The 21,819-nt window shown below is 47.1% G+C and overlaps 1 protein-coding gene across 5 annotated transcripts in view; it reads right to left on the reverse strand.

Moving 5' to 3' along the window:
- LOC144762467 (adhesion G protein-coupled receptor F5-like) overlaps positions 1–21,819 on the reverse strand; it is an 805,746-nt gene that overhangs the window by 148,274 nt on the left and 635,653 nt on the right. For all 5 annotated transcript variants that reach the window (XM_078647682.1, XM_078647677.1, XM_078647680.1 and 2 more), the window contains exon 13: positions 19,760–19,939. In XM_078647682.1, the coding sequence (XP_078503808.1) occupies positions 19,760–19,939 (180 nt within the window). The remainder of the gene's footprint in view (positions 1–19,759; positions 19,940–21,819) is intronic.

Consider the following 21,819-nt stretch of genomic DNA (forward strand, 5'->3'; position numbering starts at 1 on the left):
ATCGGCTTACCACATTTGGATACGGAGCTTAGAGGCCCTTGTCTCTCGTGAAAGAAGATGGTGGTGAGTTGATCTCATCAAGAGTGCTCTCTTCCTCCATGCCTTGCTGATTGCAGCTACCTATCTATTGTCTGTCTCTGAGCATTCTGTGATGGAGAAGAGCATACCGGTGCCGTTGGGCTTCCTGGGATGCCTTAACATCTCATAGAGGATACGTCTTCCTTGATCCGTCTACTGGACAGTCATGGCCCAGATGAAGTCGAGGACACTCCCAGGAGGACGGGGTCTTGTCCTGCTACTGCTGCTGCAATATAACCAGGTGGCTCAGGCTAACAGCAGTTGATGAAGAGGTACCCGATGTCCCAGACTGGGCGTCCATTAGCCAAATTACTTTCCTCAGGAGCCTGAGTCTGTTTGTTGTCTCTAGATGGCCTGGAAAAAGGGCAATAACCTGCAGCAACCTCGCCAGTTGCAGAGATGTTGCTGAACTCAGTCAAAGGCGGTGATCAGCTCAACGCAGCCAGTTTGTTTCCACATCGCATGATGCTCAACAACTGAGCTACAATGTATCAGCCCTCGCTACCTTGGCCGCTGCTCCACAAGGTATAACAGTATCTGCTGCTTCTCTCCTACCTCTTCGGTCTGCAACAGTTTTATTCAACACAGTGAGACATTTGGCTGTGAGAGAATCTAGGGAACTGAGTCAATCAACCAATCAGAAATTTGTAAAATGCAGGCACTCACTTGTGAGGGTCTCAAGGCACTGGGGGTGGCTGCTGATCTGTCTCGGTGGCTCACAAAGAGCCAGGTCTTGAGGTCTTTCCTGAAATGGGTCAAAGACATGGATTGCCTGAGGTGGAGGGGCAGGGTGTTCCAGGTCTTGGCGGTGAGGTAGGAGAAGGATCTTTCTCTGGTTCTGGTCTTGTGTATTCGTGGGAAGGAGGCCAGGGCGAGTTGGGAGGATCGAAGTTGTTTGGCTGGTGTGTGCAAAGCGAGGTGGTGGGTCATATATTCTGGTCCTACGTCATGGAGAGCCTTGTATGCATGTGTGAGGAGCTTAAAGGTGAAGTGCAGCGCTCTGAATAACCCTACGCTCCCTGATACATCTACTACGGGTAGGTTGGAAAACTCCACTCCGCAGGCGTTTGCGGAGTTTTGAAACTCCACACTCCGCTTGGATCGTGATTCGGCAAAACTCCAACAGCCTCCACTGAGCAGAGTTTACCGGCGTCATACTTTAAAAAAACAGTTTGGTAACGTAGGCAATTGTTTGCTTTGATAATGTCCCTGTCCTTTTGTGCGCAGGCTTGACTTGGGCTTTGTTTCATGGGCTGGTTGAGTTTTCTTTCACAGCAGTGCCTTTAAGCCGATCGATGTTCGAGTGGGCCCTGAGGCGTCACCATGCTTTTTTGAATCAGTGGTGGTCGATGCACTTCTTTATCTTGGGGGACTATGTGGTGAATCTGGAGCCTGATATACAATAATGTGTAAAAGACACACATTTGATTGACGGAATGCAGAACAAATCAAAACATTCACCCCCAGTCAAAGAGATCTGGGTTAAATCCTTCATTCTTTTGCTCACCATGCCACCCCATTGCAGAACGGGCCATATGTTTCAGCCAGGGTAGCTTCATTCCAGTGGCACAGTGAGCCCAGGACCCACATCTGGGCATACCTGGCGCACTTAGGGCGAGAAAGCAAAAGACGCACATTTGATGGACGGAATGCAGAACAAATCAAAACATTTACCCCCAGTCAAGAGATCTGGGTTAAATCCATCATTCGTTTGCTCACCATGCCACCCCAGTTTAGACCTGGCCATATGTACATATACAATAATGTGTCACAACCAGCACACCTTCTCTTGTGATTGTAACTCGATTACTACTGATATATAAAAGAAGCAGTGCGTGATGCTTTGTGTAAGGTATCTGCCTCTATCCCTGGGAAAGTAATCAAAACTAGGAGCACGAAGAACACTCCATGCTGAGACAAAGCACTCAGCAAGAGGAACCACTTAGGTTTCTATGTAAAAATGCATTGTGGGTGAAAACCCTTCTTCAGGGGTATCAGATGAAAAAATAAACAGTTTCTTGAAGTGGTCTCTTGCTGCGGCAGGAGGCCGCTTCAAGGCAGGAGGCTCAGTGGGGGTGAAAAAAGTAACGAAAAAGAAATGCTTGTAGTAGAGCCTGACTTATGTTATTACATTTTGATGTAATTGAACTTAATGTTTTGATTTGCAAATGTTTTTATATCCTTTCATAATCTTTGATTGTTAATACAAAATAATTGTTTACACATGATTTTGAATTTTGTAATATTTATTTGATCAGCATGTAAATCACATACTTTTTTACGTTGAAACTCAAGTGGTTCCTCTCGCTTTGAACTTCGTCTGAGCATGGAGTGTTCTTCATGCTCCTAGTTTTGAATCTGGAGTCTGGACAGCTCCCAGATGAAGATGGGCATCTGGGAGGTGAGAGACGTGAGGTGGTGGGCACAATGTATGGGCGCAGTGTAATGCTCTTTATTTTTAACAGCGTGCTAGAGGACACTGCAATTGTTGATCCCAGTGTGTGCATGTGTCATATTTGTAAAACTCAAAGTCTGCGCACTGAGAGCACCTGAAATAAATAGTTTTGACTCACTCTGCCATGAGCGGCATTGGGGTAGACCTCTGTTGGGGCCTTGGTGATGGAACCAGCAGGTGGGCTGGCTAAAGAAGTGCCTGGCAGAGGAGTGGTAGAACAAGAAATTCAGAGAGGCAGGGAACAGGACAGAATTGGGCAGAAGGTGGCAATGTTCCATCCTGGTTTGGGCTAGGCTACTGGTTAAAGAGTTGGACGGGGTTACAAATATGATTTTGTATTAGTTGTGCTTTACGGATAGTTGTTGACCGGGATACACACACAGTCAGTCTTGCCCAGAACAAATCGACCTGCGTGTCTGTGTGCACGCCACCTAGCACTGATTATACAGCTGGCAGTGGCTACACTCTCCTGCTTTCTTTCTCTTTGATCATTATCAGTGGCCTTAGTCTGTCTTCTTAGTTCTCAAAAAGCTAAGTGACCACGATGTTTACAGACAAAGCACAGCACAATTTGTTCGTAGGGGTGGGTGCCACGTCACAGCTTTTGGTACCTACTGAAAGAAGAAGTGGCGAGGCAGGCTGGTGAAGATGCAGACACGTCCTGTGTTCCGCAGTGCCAATACTTAATTTTGCATAGGGGCATCAGCACTCATTTTTGGGTGTCAGGACTTCTTTTTCATCCAAAATCTTTGACCCAGAGCATAAGAGAGAACGGGAGAAAGAAGAATAAAGTGAAAGATAGCTAAAAAGTGAAAGCCTAAGAAAGCAGTGATATAAGACCCTGCAAAACTGAAAGAAAGAGAGAAGAAAATGAGGGTGGTGGAAAACAGGCATGAAATTAGGCAGCCTTTAACTTCAGCACCAGATGAGTGTCCCATGCACCCGTTTAATTTGCTAACTGAGCAGTGTATCATATTTATTTTTGTATCACATGGCCTAGTATTCAAAATTGGTAGTACTTTTCAATGGCGTGTAGACTGTGATACTGAAATCATCCGCCATGCGGTGCCTACTGGTGATGTGCGACGTGTGGTTCTCAGCTACACAGCCTGAGGCCTCGGTTGCGCATAGCGCAAATGACAGTAACTAGATGCTGGCAGCTGCTCCTGAATACAACCAAGAGGAGGAGTGTGCTGAAAAGTCTTTTAAAAATAAAAATACTATAGCAGCCTCTCCAAAAAGGCGAGTGACCGACACTCGCAAAAACCCTCTGATGGGGTCCTACAAGGAGCTGATCTCTGCTAGGAAAGCAAATGTGAATTGGTCTGAAAATTAAGTGGTTAGGGTCGGCGCGGGCACAAGAATTATCTGTCCACACTAAGGGCAGCGCCCGGCAGCAGTGGATTACCTCAACGGAAAAAAAAAGAGAAAGCAACTGCTCTACAGGCTGATAGTGGCAGGTGAGGTGATGGTCAGTACACTGGGTTGCAGATTGCAGTTTGAAACAACAGAAGGCTCTCTAGCAGTGACAGATTTGGCTCTAATCAGTAATACCCCTGCCCTACAGGTGTTTGGAGACCCCAGCAGCTCCAGGACTTCAGGGTATCGACAGGCAATCAGTTAATAAACAACTTAGAACTCCCTCAATCCATCATTGTTTTAGCTGTAAGTACAATTGTGTGGCCGACTCTCAAAAACTGACACTGTAATATTTCTGGCCTCTATCACACCTGCAGCCTCTTAGCCCATATTGGCTGCAATAATTCAACTCATGCCGGTTCAGCGGTCTGAGGCACTTGAACATTATGCTCAGGTTAGAACGGATACTCTGCAGCGCAGCAGTCTTTAGTTGAGATAACAGATAAGGTCTTAGTCCTACCGCACAGGTCTCAGAGCTTCAGCAGCAAGTGGCTGATACTGAAGAGGTCAGAATGGCTTCTCCAGGGACAATGAGAGAACATGAGGATCATAGATTTGGATAATCACCAACAGCGCAACAACCTCAGGGTTTTGGGATCCCTGAAGGGAAGGAACAAAATGATCCACAGCAACTTATCATCCAAATGTTTTGAAGGGTCTTCCCAAAACTGTTGGATTGGGACTTAGATCATCAAATTCAGCACGCTGATAGGTTTCCTATATAGAGAGATAGGTTTCCTATATAGAGAGATACTTCTAAGGCTGACAGAGCTTGTCCCCGGCCTATTTTGATATATTTTGGCAACTATTTATTGAGTCAAGTGATTTATCTGAAGGCTCGTCTCTCAGCAGCAATCTTGGTTGGTTCAGTAACTCACTTTGTGCACTCAGACTTTTGCAAGCTAATGATGTACCGACGATAGCAGCTCAGACAGATGATTGATCCACTGTGAGCAGTGGGGGCCCAGGTCTTCCTTCAGGAACCTGCTAGGTTGAAGATTACTAGAGTCGGTCAAATGCAGATTTAATATACTGAGATTAATACCAATCGAGTTCTTAGGAAGTAGCAATGATAAACGCTAATTCTTTGATGTACAATTTTCTATATCTAGCTCTTTCTTCTTCTGTGCACTTTTTTTTTTTTTTTTTTTGCTGTAGGGCTATAGTAGCTCTCAAATGTCTCAAAGGCCTTCATGCTATTGGTAGCTGGGGTGGGGTTCTGGGGAATGCAAAACACAATATGGGCTGTCTTGGTTTCCTGACAGCTCCAGGGGTGGGATGATTTTTTCCCTGTGGTTGGGCTGGAGTTGTGTCTCTGGAGGGTGTTTATTATTTGCTTTGGGTATCTTATCAGTCTTGTGGACGGGTTTTTGGGGAGTTTGGGAGGGTGTGAAGATAAATGAGTTGCTGTGATCACATATTCTTTAGGTTTCATGATTATAATTACCCAAATACTGTAGAGATGATCTTTATTGGTAGAAAATGCATATTATTACTCGGTCAAAGGCAATGTATTGGAATGTGGCTGGCCTCTACCGCCCTCTTAAGTACTGGTTGGTTAGTGAGGAAAGGTATGCCTATAAGCCCCAGATTGTGAGTTTATCAGAGACTCCTCTTGCATAGATTGATTAGTCTCTGTTAAGGCAGCTTTGGTTAATTGCGTTATCAGTACCATTCAACAGATCTCTATATACCGGGTTGCCATCCTCTTCTTTAAACATCTAGAATATACTGTCCTCTAAACTGTCTCCGATGCTAAGCATAGGTGGTCAATTGCCCAGATTATGGTCCTCACTAAGAAGATCCCTACTTGTACAGTATATGGTCGAATACTGATGACCCAGAGATGTTTGACTGGCTGAACTTAGACCTATTGGAGTGGTCAGGGGACTTATTACTTCTGGGTAATTTTATCTGCATAATGAACTTTGCAGTGGACGCTACCAAAAGTGCTGCCTATCCCAGAACGGCTAAAACAAGGGACTCCATTCTTAAGATAGCTTGGACTCCTGGTTTATTTGACATGTGGAGGACACTATTTCCACCGAGACCTGGTTATACTATTTTCTTTTCACTACACAGAAAATATTCTATAATAAATATGAGTTTTTACTGGTCAGCGAATGATTCAATTTTCTAATATTGAAATGTGTCCTCAGATATCCTCATGCCATAACCCAGTCTTGCTGATATTACAGCTACCTCACACTATAAAGGAAGGGCATAGCTTTCTTTTCCTCGATCACTCCTCTCCAACTCTTTCTTTAAAACTCATTTGCCTTGCTTTTGGAGGGAATGTATAGCAGTCAATTCTGGCCCTGCTTTGCCCAAATTGTATAGGATACAATGAAGGCTTTTATACCGGGGGCAACGCTGCAGTTTATTTTGTAAACAAATAAGTTACGTCAATTCTATTTTACATAGGGAATACCTGGTTAAATTGAAAACTATCCAGTCACTTATCCCTGGAGACCTGCAACAAATTGATGATTGTTAAGTTTGGTTAGAAGTTTCTGTAAGTTGATGGCTGAAGAAACTTGTGCCTTATGTGCAACTACTAGAGAAATTGCACGGAATATGCACTTTCAGTGTGTAGAGATGTATTAGGGACACATTACTGCATTTACTCACTTTTTCTTCAAGGAAAATATTTGTAAGCTAGACAAGCTAATGTATTTCTATTGAGTCTGTGGAAAAGCAAATCTGTATATATGTATTATGGCCTTTTAAAGAATTGTTCGTCTAATATATAATAAGGTGTAATGAATACCAAAAAGGTTTAACTTCAGGTATATTCATGGCTTGCTGGCATGCTTTAATGATTTAGTAGAATAGCATAAACAAGCATAATAACAAATTCATAGGTTAAAGACTACACTGTCTTATACCGGTCCTATCTTAACACACAAATCAATCTATTCATATTGGGAAGACAAATTGAAATTTGGTGTGTCAGCCGAGCTCAGGGCTTAAAGCTGCAAAGAGAGATTTAGAAAATGGCAAGCAAATGCCAAACAAATGCCAAATCATTATAAGAAAAGGAAATCTGCTGTCCATACACAATAAATACAACAATAGAAAAAACAAATGACTGTCAAATTATTATCAGAAGTGAAAACAGGAACAATCAGGATAAAAATAAAATATTACCATCCAAAAGGAAGTATATACATGTATCACAGAGGTCCCATTAACATCAATGGTGGCAATCAATTTGTCAATTACATTTCTAAGTGTGGTTATGTACCTTTTTAGAGAGATAGGGTTGAGGGTTTGGTTGGGGTAAGGGAAGAACTTACTGACGTATGGTGGACAGAAGCCCGCAAGGCTGATCTTCGGCATCCAGATCAGTTCAAATCTGAGAGAAGAATGCTGTTAGTATCTGTTCGACCTACCATTCTTGTTGTGGTATTTCCTCCAAATGTTCTGCTTTCACTTCTCCTATTTTGCTAAATTCCCTTTTGCCTGCTAAACAGTGCTAAGGTGAGTGAGCTCTCCCCCTGAAACATGGTAAAATTAGCCCACATCTATTTGCCACATTTAATTTTCTTATAAGTCCCTAGTAAATCGTACTGCATGTACCCCAGGCCCGTAGGTTAAATGCTATTAGTGAATTTGCAGCACTCATTGTGCCACCCCCAATAACAGCACTGTAAAACATATCACAGAACTGCATCTGCAGACTGTAGTACAGTTTTAAACTGCCACTGTGACCTGGCAAAATAATATTTGCCATGCTTAAACCTTCCTTTTTAATACTTACAAGTCAGCCCAAAGGTATGCCTTAACCACCCAGAGAGTTCAAAGTATTGAAAAAGCAGGACACATAGGATTGAGTGTTACATGTCCTGACAGTTAAAAACACCTAAAGTTACTATTGATTCCTGAGCGTATTGCAGCGGTTCCCAGTGTTTTTTCTATCTTTCATTTAGACAGACCTGGTAAAAGCAGTGGAGGGTTGCCGGTTGCTTACTGTGACCATCTCCCGGCTATGTTTTCACCTGCTTCCCTGGATGGGCTGGAGATGCTATTCTTTAATATTGAACTTAACAAGACTCAATCATTTAATAGACTTCTCCTCTATTGCCCTCCCAGGCCCAGAATGGCTTTCTCTGACAAAATTAGTACGGTCTTGGAATCATCCATTCTGAAATCTGATTTTTCGTTAGTGGGCGATTTTAATGTCCACATGGAAAATAAGTTGGAGCCAGACTCAGCGTTCCTGATAGCTACTCCTTCTTACTTTGGACTCTCCCAGATTGTTGGTGGTCCTATGCATTGCGGGGCATATGCTCCAGGAATTTTCACTAACAAGCCATGTATTGGCAACCATGGAAGTGCACAAAAAATGAACAAATACATGCATGATTACTTCAGCAGATATACATCTGAACCAGCCAAAAAACTCATGAATCAGTGCAATAGAAAGATAATACACGGAAATAACGATACAAATAAGCAAGTGAAAGCATGATTCCTTCAGTGCAAATACAATGTAACATAATGGGTGTTGGACCCGTCTGCTTCTGAGAGTCCCCTCACCGCTATAATTTCTTTTGTTCCCCTGTACCTCCCAAAATTTGTTGCTTTTTATTTGTCTACCAGGACCTTTTTGTGTGTTGTTTCATGGGGCTAGGTGTTCCTTGACACCCAGTTGCTCACAAGGTTTCTGGCACCTATGTACAAGGCGCCTGGCGAAACCTGTGGCCATTAAAACTGAGGTTGGCAACCTGTGTGTGTTTAACCTTAAAATGGTGGACACATATTTTCCTCATGAGAGTGACTCCCATTGGAGCCTCCTTGAACCCTGACCTTCTGAGGTTTTGGCACCCTTTTTGGTTGGCGCGCTTTCCTGACAGGAATTCTTAAGATTTCTTCAGGTACACAAAATGGCCGCTCCAGAGCCCAGTACGGTGGCTGTGAGTGACCATAAGACACCTCAGAATGTGTCAACCCATTGACACAGCCCGGGAAGGTTCTATAACCTTCTGGCTGGTGCCAGTACCTCAGGGCTCTGGCTATATAAAGCCCAGACCCTGGCGGCCATTTTATTGAAGAGAGAGGGGAGTTGATTAGACTACTACACCTAGATGCTGATAGCTTACTACACCTAGATGCTGATAGCTGCTGAAGAGGTGTGACCCCTATTCCTGACTTGACACCAGAGAAGACACCTGCCCTGCTTACCCTTGAGGTGGCTGAGAGTACAGGCAGTAGTGTGGCAAGGTTTAATATTGTGGATACTGACTGGCGTTCCAGTCAGGCGTAATTTTGAACCCTTGCGCCTACAGCGCCTGCCCAGCTAGCGCCTCTGTGCCCCAGAAGACTGTGGCCGAGTTTGTGTGCCTCCCCGCCCCCCCCGGTGGCGTCAGACTGAGGAAGAAGTCGGGTCGCTAGGCGTGTGCCCGATCGCCGTGACCGTGACCTCATCCTGTGCCCCCTTCACGTGTAGCGCCAAGCGCGGGGGACTCGGACGTCTCCGAGCCCCACCGGCGTTGCGAGCTTCCTGGTTGGTGCCCAAAGTGAGAAGGTGAGTTGGTGCGCCGGGGCAGGGAGAGGCCGGCCTTTACTGGGCGGGATCTGCGTCCCTGCCCTTTCCGAGACCCGGGAAACTGTTGCCATGGGCGGGACCAGCCCCCGTGTGAGGAAGTTGGAGGGAGGTCCCGGGAGCCCGTGAGTTCCCTGATGCTGGCGTAGGAGAATACTGTGCCCGACTGAATCGCTAATCGATCCAGCCATTGTGAGGAAATCTGATTCCCCTGTTGGTGCGCCGCGGTAAAGTGGAACTGTGCCCGACATTGAGTTAAGTGAGCGCTGAAGGCAAGAACCCCTGTGTGCGGCCGTTCGTCCGTCCAGCGACGTCGAACTAAGCCGCCTAGGAGCCCGCAGTAGCACTACAGGCTCGAGTCAACCCCCACCGGCAGCGGACATCCTTCTCCGGTGGCCGCGTAGGGCCGAATGAAGGACTTACTGGGTTTCCTTGTTTTTCCAGTCATACGGGCATAGTTCCCGAGTGAACTAAAAGGAGTCCCCGCTCACCGTGTGACCGCCGGCAGTCCTCAGAACTCCACAAGTACTGTAAACAACCGTTTACTAAAAGTGTGTTACTTACCAGAGTCAACTGCATGACTTTCTCTAATTGGTGGCAGCGTTATTAAAATGGAAATGTGGTTTTGAAGACTAAATGATCTAGAAAGTAATGCGCTATGTACAAGTGGTATTTAATTCATGTAATGGTGACAGTTGAGCCTGCTATTTAATCTATTTATTGAACAGAGCTATTCTCAATATTTATGTAATACAAGTATTCCTGAATTCCTATGAATTATATTTATTCCCTGTATTTATTCTTAACCTGAATCCCAGAGTTTTGTGAAAAGTGAAATGTAACTGTGCTATCCAATTGATCCCTGTTCACAAGCGGAGAACTTTTACATAAAGGAATCGTATTTTTCTACAGCAGTGGTGTGGTGTCCTTCTTTTTAGTGTGACTGTGCAGGGGGTTATTATTGGGTCAGAGCCGGCTTAGCACTACAGCCTTCACTGCCTTGACACTTGAGCCAAGCTACCCCCCTTTGTGCTGGGCTTGCCCATCGCAGGTCCAACATAAAATTGGTGCTCAGCGGGTGGGATTGCGAGCCGTGCTTGTTCTGTACCCCATAATAATTCAGTGTGCGTCACAGGTACACACCCGGAGTTTTCTCCCAGCGGCCCTCTGACTTAACATTTAGTTTTTTTCAAATTCTCTTCTGGAGGTGGGTGGAAGTGACCCTCAGAGTCTCATATCCTTATAACCTACTTCGGGGTGGTTGTCCACACTTTTCACTGACAAGATGGAATTCAAAATGTCAGAGCTGGAGACCTATACTGTGGCACAGCTCAAGGATTTCTGTCAGGAAAGGGGAGTGTTCGTTAGGCGAGGGGCCAAAAGAGAGGAGCTCCGTACTAGCCTGCGAGCCTGGGTGGAAGCACATCCGGAGGGAATGGTAGAGGAGGAGGAGGAGTGAGACAGAGGTACTGTCATTGAGGTAACTGCGGAATGTCCTCTGGGGGTGGGTGAGATGTCAATCAGCCCCAAGGTAGCCTCACGGGAGGGCAGCAGTGTATCCTCAAGAGGGTTGTCAGAGACCGAGTTAGCCGACAGGAGAGAGGAGAGACAGTTCAGATGGGAGTTGGCCAAGCTGGAGATGGAGGATAGGAGAGAGAGAGAAGGGAGGAGGATGGAACATGAGCTCAAGCTACGAGAGCTCGACCTCCAAGCCCGTAACATCACTCCGCAGGGTGTCGAGTCAAAGGAATTTGTCAGGGAGCCCAGGCCTCATTTACCCAAGGACGTGGTCGCCAGTTATACCGCTGGAGACGACATAGCCAAGTGGCTGACAGCCTATGAGGTCTCCTTAAGAGCCCATGGGATCCATGAGAAGCATTGGGGTGGTGGATTGTACCGCTACATGCCTCCGACAGGTAGGGATGCCCTATTGGCCCTAGACCGGGAGGAGCAGGTAGATTATCCCGCCATGAAGGTGGCGCTCATCAGAAAGTTTGGGTTGACCCCAGAGAAATACCGGCAGAGGTTTAGGGGCAGCCACAAACTGAGCTCACAGAATTGGGTTGACTTCCTGGATTATGCCAAGAAAGCCCTAGATGGGTGGGTCCAAGGTAGTGAGGTGGAAGACTATCGAGGGTTGTACGACCTAATACTCAAGGAACATCTACTCGAGAAATGTCTTCCCGAGCTGAGGCAACACCTGGTAGACAGCAAACTTACTTGCCCCCGTAAGCTTGCTGAGGAGGCGGACATTTGGACAAGTACCCGAGTGTCCACCAGGAGGACGGGAGGAGATTCTCAGAAGTCCGGACAGGGCGCTCCCCAGAAGAAAGAGGGGGGAGATAAGAAAAAGGAGTTCTCCAAAGGCCCCCAAAATAACTTTAAGGGGAAAAGTTCCTTCTCCAACTTTAAGGCTAACCCGCAGAAGCACCCTAATCCTGGCCAGAGTCAGCAGCCAAGGGTTGTCCATTGCTTTGAGTGCGGTGGTGTTGGACATTATAAGGGAGACGTGAAATGCCCAAAGAGACCACCCCCTCCCACTGGAGGAAAGGCCCCGGGAGTTGCTAGTGTAGTGCTCGGGGAGGAGATGCCCTTAGTTAAGGGGAGGGAGTGGGCGGGAGTCACCTTAGTGTCCCTGGGTGATCGGGAGATGGTTCCAAAGATCCAGGTGCCCTCAAATACTACCAAGTATGGGCAGTGGGTCACCATCAATGGCCATAGAGGGGAAGCTCTGAGAGATACAGGAGCCAGTATGACTATGGTAAGGAGTCATCTGGTGTCCTCAGAGCAGGTGATTCCAGGCATACTTCATCCAGCCGCGATGGCTGACGGCAGAATGGGCCACTATCCTGTGGCCGAGGTTCCCTTTGAGTGGGGAGGGGTTGCATGTTCACTTCGAGTTGCCGTAAGCCCCGCCGTGCCAGTTGATTGTCTGCTGGGCAATGATATGGAGCACAATGCTTGGAAGGAGGTGGAATACCGGACTCATTCTGAGATGCTGGGTACACCTGATTGGGCCTGTGTGAGTACCAGGTCTGCGGCTGCTCGGGAGGAGAAGTCGCATGGGTTGGAGCCTGGAACAATGGCCCGCCCAGCTGCTGATGAGGGAGCATCTCGAGGACAGGAGGAGCCTGCCTCGATGTCCGTGCCCCGTGAGACGGATGGGCCACCTGTGGAGGTGGACCCAGAGTCCGCGGAGGAGGACATGGTTCTGATGGAGGACATACCTATCCCTGCTGAGTGGCGAGTGGAGGGAGGACCGTCCAGGGAGGAACTAAGCAAGAGACAGAGGGAATGTCCCACCCTCGAGGGTCTAAGGCAACAGGCTGAAGCCCAGGCAGCAGGTAACGAGTCTGGGAACTATCGTGTTTACTGGGAGGAAGGTCTCCTCTACAGTGAACCCAGGGCGCCAGTGCACGGACTGTCACGGGCCCTGGTAGTCCCACAGTGTTACCGAGCCTTCCTATTAGAGTTGGCTTATGAGATTCCCTTGGCAGGACACTTGGGTCAGGACAAGACCTTTGCCCGGCTTGTCCCCCACTTTTATTGGCCTCGAATGAGGGTGGCGTCTGACACATACTGTCGGTCGTGCGTGTCATGCCAAGCCAGTGGGAAAACAGGGATGAAGCTGAAGGCTCCCCTGGAACCACTTCCTGTCGTTGGCACCCCCTTTGAAAGGGTGGGCATCGACATTGCTGGGTCCCTAGATCCACCGACATCATCCGGTCACAGGTTTATCCTGGTACTGGTGGATCACGCCACAAGGTATCCAGAGGCAGTTCCTCTGAGAACCATTACTGCACCGGTAGTGGCAAAGGCCCTGATGGGGATCTTTACCCGAGTGGGATTCCCCAAAGAAGTTGTGTCTGACAGGGGGACCAACTTCATGTCAGCGTATATGCGGGCAATGGGGAAGGAGTGTGGAGTGACCTACCGGTTCACCACTCCTTATCACCCACATGCCAATGGCCTCGTGGAGAGGTTCAACCAAACCTTAAAGGGTATGATCAGAAGTCTACCCGAAAGCCTGCGGAGGAAATGGGACGTCCTCCTACCCTGTTTGCTCTTTTCCTACAGGGAAGATCCACAGAAGGGAGTGGGCTTCAGCCCCTTCGAGCTTTTGTACGGGCACCCTGTACGTGGACCTCTCAGCCTGGTGAGGGACTCCTGGGAAAAGTCTCCCCGGAAAGTTCCCCAGGATGTGGTGAGCTACATGCTGGCCTTCCGGAGCCAAATGGCTAAGTTGTGGAAGCAAGCTTCTGACAACTTAGAAGCCAGTCAAGCAGTCATGAAAGCATGGTATGACCGCAATGCTCACCCAGTGGAGTTGGAGCCTGGACAGACGGTGTGGGTGATGGAGCCGGGGGAGCTGAGTGCTCTCCAGGACCGTTGGACAGGCCCCTATGAGGTATTGGAGAAGATGGGCAAGTCTACCTATCTGGTGGACGTAAGGACCCCTCGGCATCCGCATCGGGTGTTACATGCCAATGGCCTCAAGCCCCACTATGAGAGACCCAAAGTCATGCTGATGATGGTGACTGACGGATCGGAGGAAGCGGACACTGAGCCTCTCCCCGACCTCTTTGCGTCTCAAGAAAAGGATGGGTCAGTGGAGGGAGTAAAACTCTCACCATCCCTGACTCCTGAGCAACGGGGGGAATGTCGCCAGGTCCTGGGGACACTCGTTCCGCTGTTCTCCCTTGTCCCGGGTAAGACCCATCTGTGTACCCACGACGTGGACACAGGAGACAGCCCACCTGTGAAGTCAAAGTCTTACCGGCTGTCTGACAAGGTGAAGGCCAGTATCCGAAGCGAGGTAGCTAAGATGCTGGAGCTAGGAGTCATTGAACCTTCAAGCAGCCCTTGGTCCAGCCCGGTGGTTTTGGTACCCAAAGCTGCCCCACCTGGCACCACACCAGAATTACGATTCTGTGTGGATTACCGAGGACTCAATTCGGTAACGAAAACCAATGCTCATCCGATCCCTCGGGCGGATGAATTGATTGACCGGTTGGGAGCTGCCCAATATCTCAGTACCATTGACCTCACTGCAGGGTACTGGCAGATTCCCATGACTGATGGAGCCAAGGAAAGGTCAGCCTTCTCCACACCTGATGGACACTTCCAGTTCTGCGTTATGCCTTTCGGGCTCAAGAACGCTCCTGCCACTTTCCAGTAGCTGGTGAACACGATCCTCACCGGGATGGAGTCATTCTCTGCTGCTTACTTGGATGACATAGCTGTCTTCAGTAGCAGTTGGGAGGATCACTTGCAAGCCGTTCTCTAGGCCCTGGAATGGGCTGGCTTGACGATCAAGGCCAGCAAATGTCAGATTGGACAGGGGTCGGTAGTATACTTAGGTCACTTGGTGGGCCGGGGAACGGTGCAGCCCCTTCAGGCGAAGATTGAGGCAATCATGGCCTGGAAACCCCCCAAAACCCAGACTGAGGTCCGAGCCTTCCTGGGCCTCACAGGTTACTACAGACGGTTCGTGAAGGGGTATGGCACTATCGTGGCACCCCTTACAGAACTCACGGCCAAAAAGCAACCCAGGAGAGTCATCTGGACGGAGGCTTGCCAGCGAGCCTTCGACACTCTGAAACAAGCATTGTGTAAAGCTCCAGTCCTGAAGGCTCCAGATTTTTCGAAAGAGTTCATTGTCCAGACAGATGCATCCGATATTGGCATTGGGGCGGTGCTATCGCAACTCAATGAAGAGGGTCTGGATCAACCCGTGGTCTTTCTGTCACGGAGACTGCTTCCCCAGGAACAGAGGTGGAGTACCATTGAGCGGGAAGCCTTTGCGGTGGTCTGGGCACTGAAGAAGCTGCGACCATACCTGTTTGGTTCGCACTTCCTTGTTCAGACGGACCACCGACCCCTTCGCTGGCTCATGCAGATGAAGGGGGAAAACCCCAAACTATCGAGGTGGTCTATCTCCCTACAGGGAATGGAATTTCGGGTGGAACATCGGCCTTACTGTTGAGAACTCCCAAGGGGTTGGGTAGCTCTCCCCACTTTCAGCTGGGGGGGACGCGTGTTGGGCCCGTCTGCTTCTGAGAGTCCCCTCGCCGCTATAATTTCTTTTGTTCCCCTGTACCTCCCAAAATTTGTCGCTTTTTATTTGTCTACCAGGACCTTTTTGTGTGTTGTTTCATGGGGCTAGGTGTTCCTTGACACCCAGTTGCTCACAAGGTTTCTGGCACCTATGTACAAGGCGCCTGGCGAAACCTGTGGCCATTAAAACTGAGGTTGGCAACCTGTGTGTGTTTAACCTTAAAATGGTGGACACATATTTTCCTCATGAGAGTGACTCCCATTGGAGCCTCCTTGAACCCTGACCTTCTGAGGTTTTGGCACCCTTTTTGGTTGGCGCGCTTTCCTGACAGGAATTCTTAAGATTTCTTCAGGTACACAAAATGGCCGCTCCAGAGCCCAGTACGGTGGCTGTGAGTGACCATAAGACACCTCAGAATGTGTCAACCCATTGACACAGCCCGGGAAGGTTCTATAACCTTCTGGCTGGTGCCAGTACCTCAGGGCTCTGGCTATATAAAGCCCAGACCCTGGCGGCCATTTTATTGAAGAGAGAGGGGAGTTGATTAGACTACTACACCTAGATGCTGATAGCTGCTGAAGAGGTGTGACCCCTATTCCTGACTTGACACCAGAGAAGACACCTGCCCTGCTTACCCTTGAGGTGGCTGAGAGTACAGGCAGTAGTGTGGCAAGGGTTAATATTGTGGATACTGACTGGCATTCCAGTCAGGCGTAATTTTGAACCCTTGCGCCTACAGCGCCTGCCCAGCTAGCGCCTCTGTGCCCCAGAAGACTGTGGCCGAGTTTGTGTGCCTCCCCGCCCCCCCGGTGGCGTCAGACTGAGGAAGAAGTCGGGTCGCTAGGCGTGTGCCCCATAGCCGTGACCGTGACCTCATCCTGTGCCCCCTTCACGTGTAGCGTCAAGCGCGGGGGACTCGGACGTCTCCGAGCCCCACCGGCGTTGCGCGCTTCCTGGTTGGTGCCCAAAGTGAGAAGGTGAGGTGGTGCGCCGGGGCGGGGAGAGGCCGGCCTTTACTGGGCGGGATCTGCGTCCCTGCCCTTTCCGAGACCCGAGAAACTGTTGCCGTGGGCGGGACCAGCCCCCGTGTGAGGAAGTTGGAGGGAGGTCCCGGGAGCCCGTGAGTTCCCTGATGCTGGCGTAGGAGAATACTGTGCCCGACTGAATCGCTAATCGATCCAGCCGTTGTGAGGAAATCTGATTCCCCTGTTGGTGCGCCGCGGTAAAGTGGAACTGTGCCCGACATTGAGTTAAGTGAGCGCTGAAGGCAAGAACCCCTGTGTGCGGCCGTTCGTCCGTCCAGCGACGTCGAAATGAGCCGCCTAGGAGCCCGCAGTAGCACTGCAGGCTCGAGTCAACCCCCACCGGCAGCGGACATCCTTCCCCGGTGGCCGCGTAGGGCCAAATGAAGGACCTACTGGGTTTCCTTGTTTTTCCAGTCATACGCGCATAGTTCCCGAGTGAACTAAAAGGAGTCCCCGCTCACCGTGTGACCGCAGGCAGTCCTCAGAACTCCACAAGTACTGTAAACAACCGTTTACTAAAAGTGTGTTACTTACCAGAGTCAACTGCATGACTTTCTCTAATTGGTGGCAGCGTTATTAAAATGGAAATGTGGTTTTGAAGACTAAATGAACTAGAAAGTAATGCGCTATGTACAAGTGGTATTTAATTCATGTAATGGTGACAGTTGAGCCTGCTATTTAATCTATTTATTGAACAGAGCGATTCTCAATATTTATGCAATACCAGTATTCCTGAATTCCGATGTATTGTATTTATTCCCTGTATTTATTCTTAACCTGAATCCCAGAGTTTTGTGAAAAGTGAAATGTAACTGTGCTATCCAATTGATCCCTGTTCACAAGCAGAGAACTTTTACATAAAGGAATCGTATTTTTCTACAGCAGTGGTGTGGTGTCCTTCTTTTTAGTGTGACTGTGCAGGGGATTATTATTGGGTCAGAGCCGGCTTAGCACTACAGCCTTCACTGCCTTGACACTTGAGCCAAGCTACCCCCCTTTGTGCTGGGCTTGCCCATCGCAGGTCCAACAATGGGAGTCTCATGAGTCAGTACAGTGCAGTGATAAGACTCCCATATATATCAGAACAACAAGGGATCAAGACATTTGTCCTTGGTGCATTGGGCTGAGTGATCACACTGCAGCACGCAAAAAACAATTGACATAAAAGCAGGACTTATCCTCAGGTATTTGTTGTATTGTATGTTGTTCTTATATAGCGCAAACTGCCACCCTACGGGTATCCTGGCGCTTTTAGAGAAAACCTAATCAGATGGAAACGGCAGATAGCAGGGCTGAATAGTGGGCACCGGAATCTCAGATTTTGGGAAATAGCCAGGTCTTTAGGCTCCTTCTGAAACCTTTGTAGAAATTTAAAAGCTGGGGCACAATGCCTACATTTCTGTGGCTTTATAAAACAGATTTAAAAGGAATCTTTGATTAAAGTCATAGAAGAAGGTACAGAGAATCATTTTTGTCCAGACAAGTCGTCACAAGGACACGTGATAGATTCCAGATTTCTTTGAAAGCCCAAGAGGAAGCAGATCAAATACTTAAATGTGAAAGCCTTGAAAAGAAGACGTTCCCACCGTTCCCACCGCCCATGAGCATTATACAGACAGTTAGTTGGTGGCTATTAATACTCCTGTGCTGGTGAACTGCAACAGAGGGCTTGGAATCTTCTGATTTTAGTCTGTTGACTCGGGCCTGGGCAAATAATAATCCTTGCATTGTGCTTTCTGCTTAGGTTGGCGCACATTTCAGAAACATGTGGGTTAGCCTAATCTCTTGCAGGGTTTTCATTACATAGGCCAACCATAGAATAGAAATGTCTTTGTCACATGCAAGACAGTAACTAATAATGTCTCATGTAAAAGACACCTCAACGGTTGTCCAAACAGATAGCCATAACAACGGCAGACGAGTTCTGATACAATCACTCTAATAATTTAAGCCCAGCTCTGTGTGACAGATAAAATGAGAGGAAGATGGAGGAATAGACAGAACTTTACAGAGAAAGCGATTTTCCTCTATTTATATGCTTGCATAATCCACGATACCTCAGATCTTCGCCCTGCAGATGGGCACAGGGGACACATTGGGTGGCATATATATGCAGGAGTGGGGAGAGTGCCTTCACCCCCTTGATGGTTAGTGAAGACCGAGGAGTGAGCTGAATGCCTTGCATCATCCTGCATTGGGTAATGTTTGTCACCCATGAGCCTGCAGTATCAGAGGTAACACCCAATAATCCGTCTTTAAATCTAAGGTGGCCTTGAAGACTAGGATAAGATTTGGACACAATGGGAAAGTCTCCAAAGAAATTAATTCTGCATGCAAATAGAGTGGAAGAGAGGCTTGGAAATGGCCGAGAACAATACCTCCCTAACATTGTAAACCAATCCCCTGGTGTTCAGTTCTGGAAAAAGGTCCAAGTTATTGACTGTTATAGGAGGTCCAAACTTAGGTCAGACACAACATTAAGGTTTAGGAGCAAGAGCCCTCAATTGGTGGCATGCTTCTGAATGCTTATTAATTGGACATATGCTTTTCGGAGGGCTGGCACCTCAGGAGGAACTCTTTGCTGGAGATCTGTTCTAAATAGCTGGAAAGTCCAAAATCAAGGACTTGGAATGTGTTCAGATTAGCTTAGCTGAATAAGTGGTTAAAAAAAAAGTTAGAGTTCTGGCATGCCTTTTTGACTCACGGCTTGGAGCTGACTGTGTAAAAGTGCCACTAGTGCCTCATAAATGAGGCCCCATGTTTCCCTTGAGGGAATTTTGTAAAACTCCCATCAACAATCAGATTTGGAAAAAATGATGACTATGAGTCTGACCTAATTATTGTAACTGAAAGCTTAGATCTGAAGGTTGTAATACTGGTGGGGCACTTGCAGAAAGACAGCCCACACCCTCCAAGCCACCCATCAGTCTGTAATGTGGGAAGGAATACTACCAGTGGGTACATCCTACTGCCAACCTTGGACCCAAGTCTATACCAACAATTGACAAACACTGTACAAATGAGGACATGGACATGACGTAACATAGGACAACGTAACAAAATAACAAAACATAACACAATAAACTATATAACACAATAAAATATAACATAGATCCAAATACAACCATACCACAGCTTATTATTTTTCACTAAGAAAATGTTGTTGCATGACTCACCTTCATTGAATCCTCTGAAACATTGCTAACCTTCCCAGAGATGATTTGTAAAATACCAAGGATGGCCACAAAGTTAGCAGGTGAAGAGGATACATCTTCTTTTGCTCCAACCACTGTAAAACTCAAATTGGTGAGATAGTCGGGTATCTGTTGCTGGAAATGAGGATTTTGTAGCAAAGCCTATATTGGAAATGTGATATAAGATTAGTTTCCAGTTAATCAATGTTATTATTATTATTATTTTTACTACTACTGCTATTACTACCACCACTACTACGGTTGATATTTTTAATATTATTATTGCAGGCACCCCTTCCGTACCCTGGGACATAATGCCATACTCTAATAATAATGAATCGTTTTTAGATCTCAGACACTGACAGCATTATCTATGTCATATCTTGCTCTTACGTCAAACTGTTTTCACTGGACCTCTAGAGAATGTGTGCAAATTAAAACTGCCTGTACATATCTTTTTTTACACTTAATATAATCTATTTAGAGAACTACCATGGTCACATTCATTTTCATTATTAATATAAAAGGACACGTATTGACCATTACAGAACTTCAGAGTCAATGCCGATATTGTATAACTTAGATCCTGATTTGCTTTGCCTATATGCAAGAAAGTCTGAGCTATGCCCTTTAGTACAGAAACACATCTGTTCTCACCACCCCTGCTGATGGGCCCTGATTTCCTGAGAATACCACCAAAGAATGCTCTTTTATATCAGGGTATTATAATTATTCTATAAAACAGGATGCCTTTATGCGCTACAAGGACACTGCACATATCAAAACATCACAGGGACCAATTAAAAACATAGACAGACTGATTCCAATATAGACACGTGGACCAACAGGGTAGGGCCACGTGTCAAAAATACATGCTGATGGGTAATGTACACTCATTTCTACTTCTACAGATTTTGTTCAGGGAGTTGTCTGCTTTTGGTAATCAAGAGGTACAGGTTCATGGTTGTATGATATTGCCATTTCATGTATCTTTCAGTCCTTTTGTCAAGACCTCAGTTACCTTGCGTGTTTTACAGAAGCCATCATGGAATGTTTTTTGGCTCATGATGCAGATATGAATGTGTTAGCAAACTCTTGCAATTACCATTTTTTGATTTTATAAATGTGATTTGATCCCTGTGTATTTACCTCTTGCTACTACAATGTGTCCGTACTGGCCTCCAAGCTATATTGGGTGTTGGCCATTCAAACAAAGACTGCGTTTCAGATGTTTCCACTCTTACAGTGTCACTTTGTTTATTGGTTGCCTCCGTTAAGCTAGATTAACGATGCACAAAACTCGAAATACTCAAAAATGAATGTGATTTTACAGGAACAGGTTCACATTTCATTGGATGCTGGTGACAAATTGATGTAGATTCTGGCTTCAAGCGTCAGTTGTCTACTAGCAGTGATAGCATTTGCATGATCTCATACCGCGAGGAATCCCAGAACGTAAGGGGTGGTCTGATCGGTCGGGTGAGTTGCAGCATTCCCTGCAAGTCAGAGACTTGCTGGTCAATGTGTGGTGTACATTTCAACATCACGCCTCTCTTTTCTGGGCAACACTGTTGACTGTTTACATGTGGTAATGTATCGTATTAATAAAGGGCTGAATAAGCAGACTAGCTTCTTGGGTCATTCAATTTGCCACGTCCTTTAAAAGTGAAATATATATATATATATCATGTGATCAAGGCCGTATTAGTTGCTCTGATGGTTTTTTCTGAGTGCAGATTTGTAGGTGTTTTGACACCATCTAAAATCGATTTGCTTGCAGTAGCATTTGGTGAGCCTGAATTCCTTCACTCCCTGAGCCCAGAAACAAAGCCTTTCCTGGGCTGAGGGGTTCACACCTTCCCCATGCCAGGAAGAGCCATCTGTGGTAGGGGAGCTTCAAATGCCTGGCAGCCTTTGTAATGCGACCCGCAGCCTTTCCTGCCATCAGGAGCAGGCCGCCTTCCTCTCTGCCCTTGTTTTCGGCAGGAAGACAGGCAGGAAAAACTAACCAGCCCAGAAGGTGTGCCCACCTCTGCCAACTC

This window comes from Lissotriton helveticus, chromosome 6 (assembly GCF_964261635.1).
Source record: "Lissotriton helveticus chromosome 6, aLisHel1.1, whole genome shotgun sequence".
In the NCBI taxonomy this organism is placed as follows: domain Eukaryota; kingdom Metazoa; phylum Chordata; class Amphibia; order Caudata; family Salamandridae; genus Lissotriton; species Lissotriton helveticus.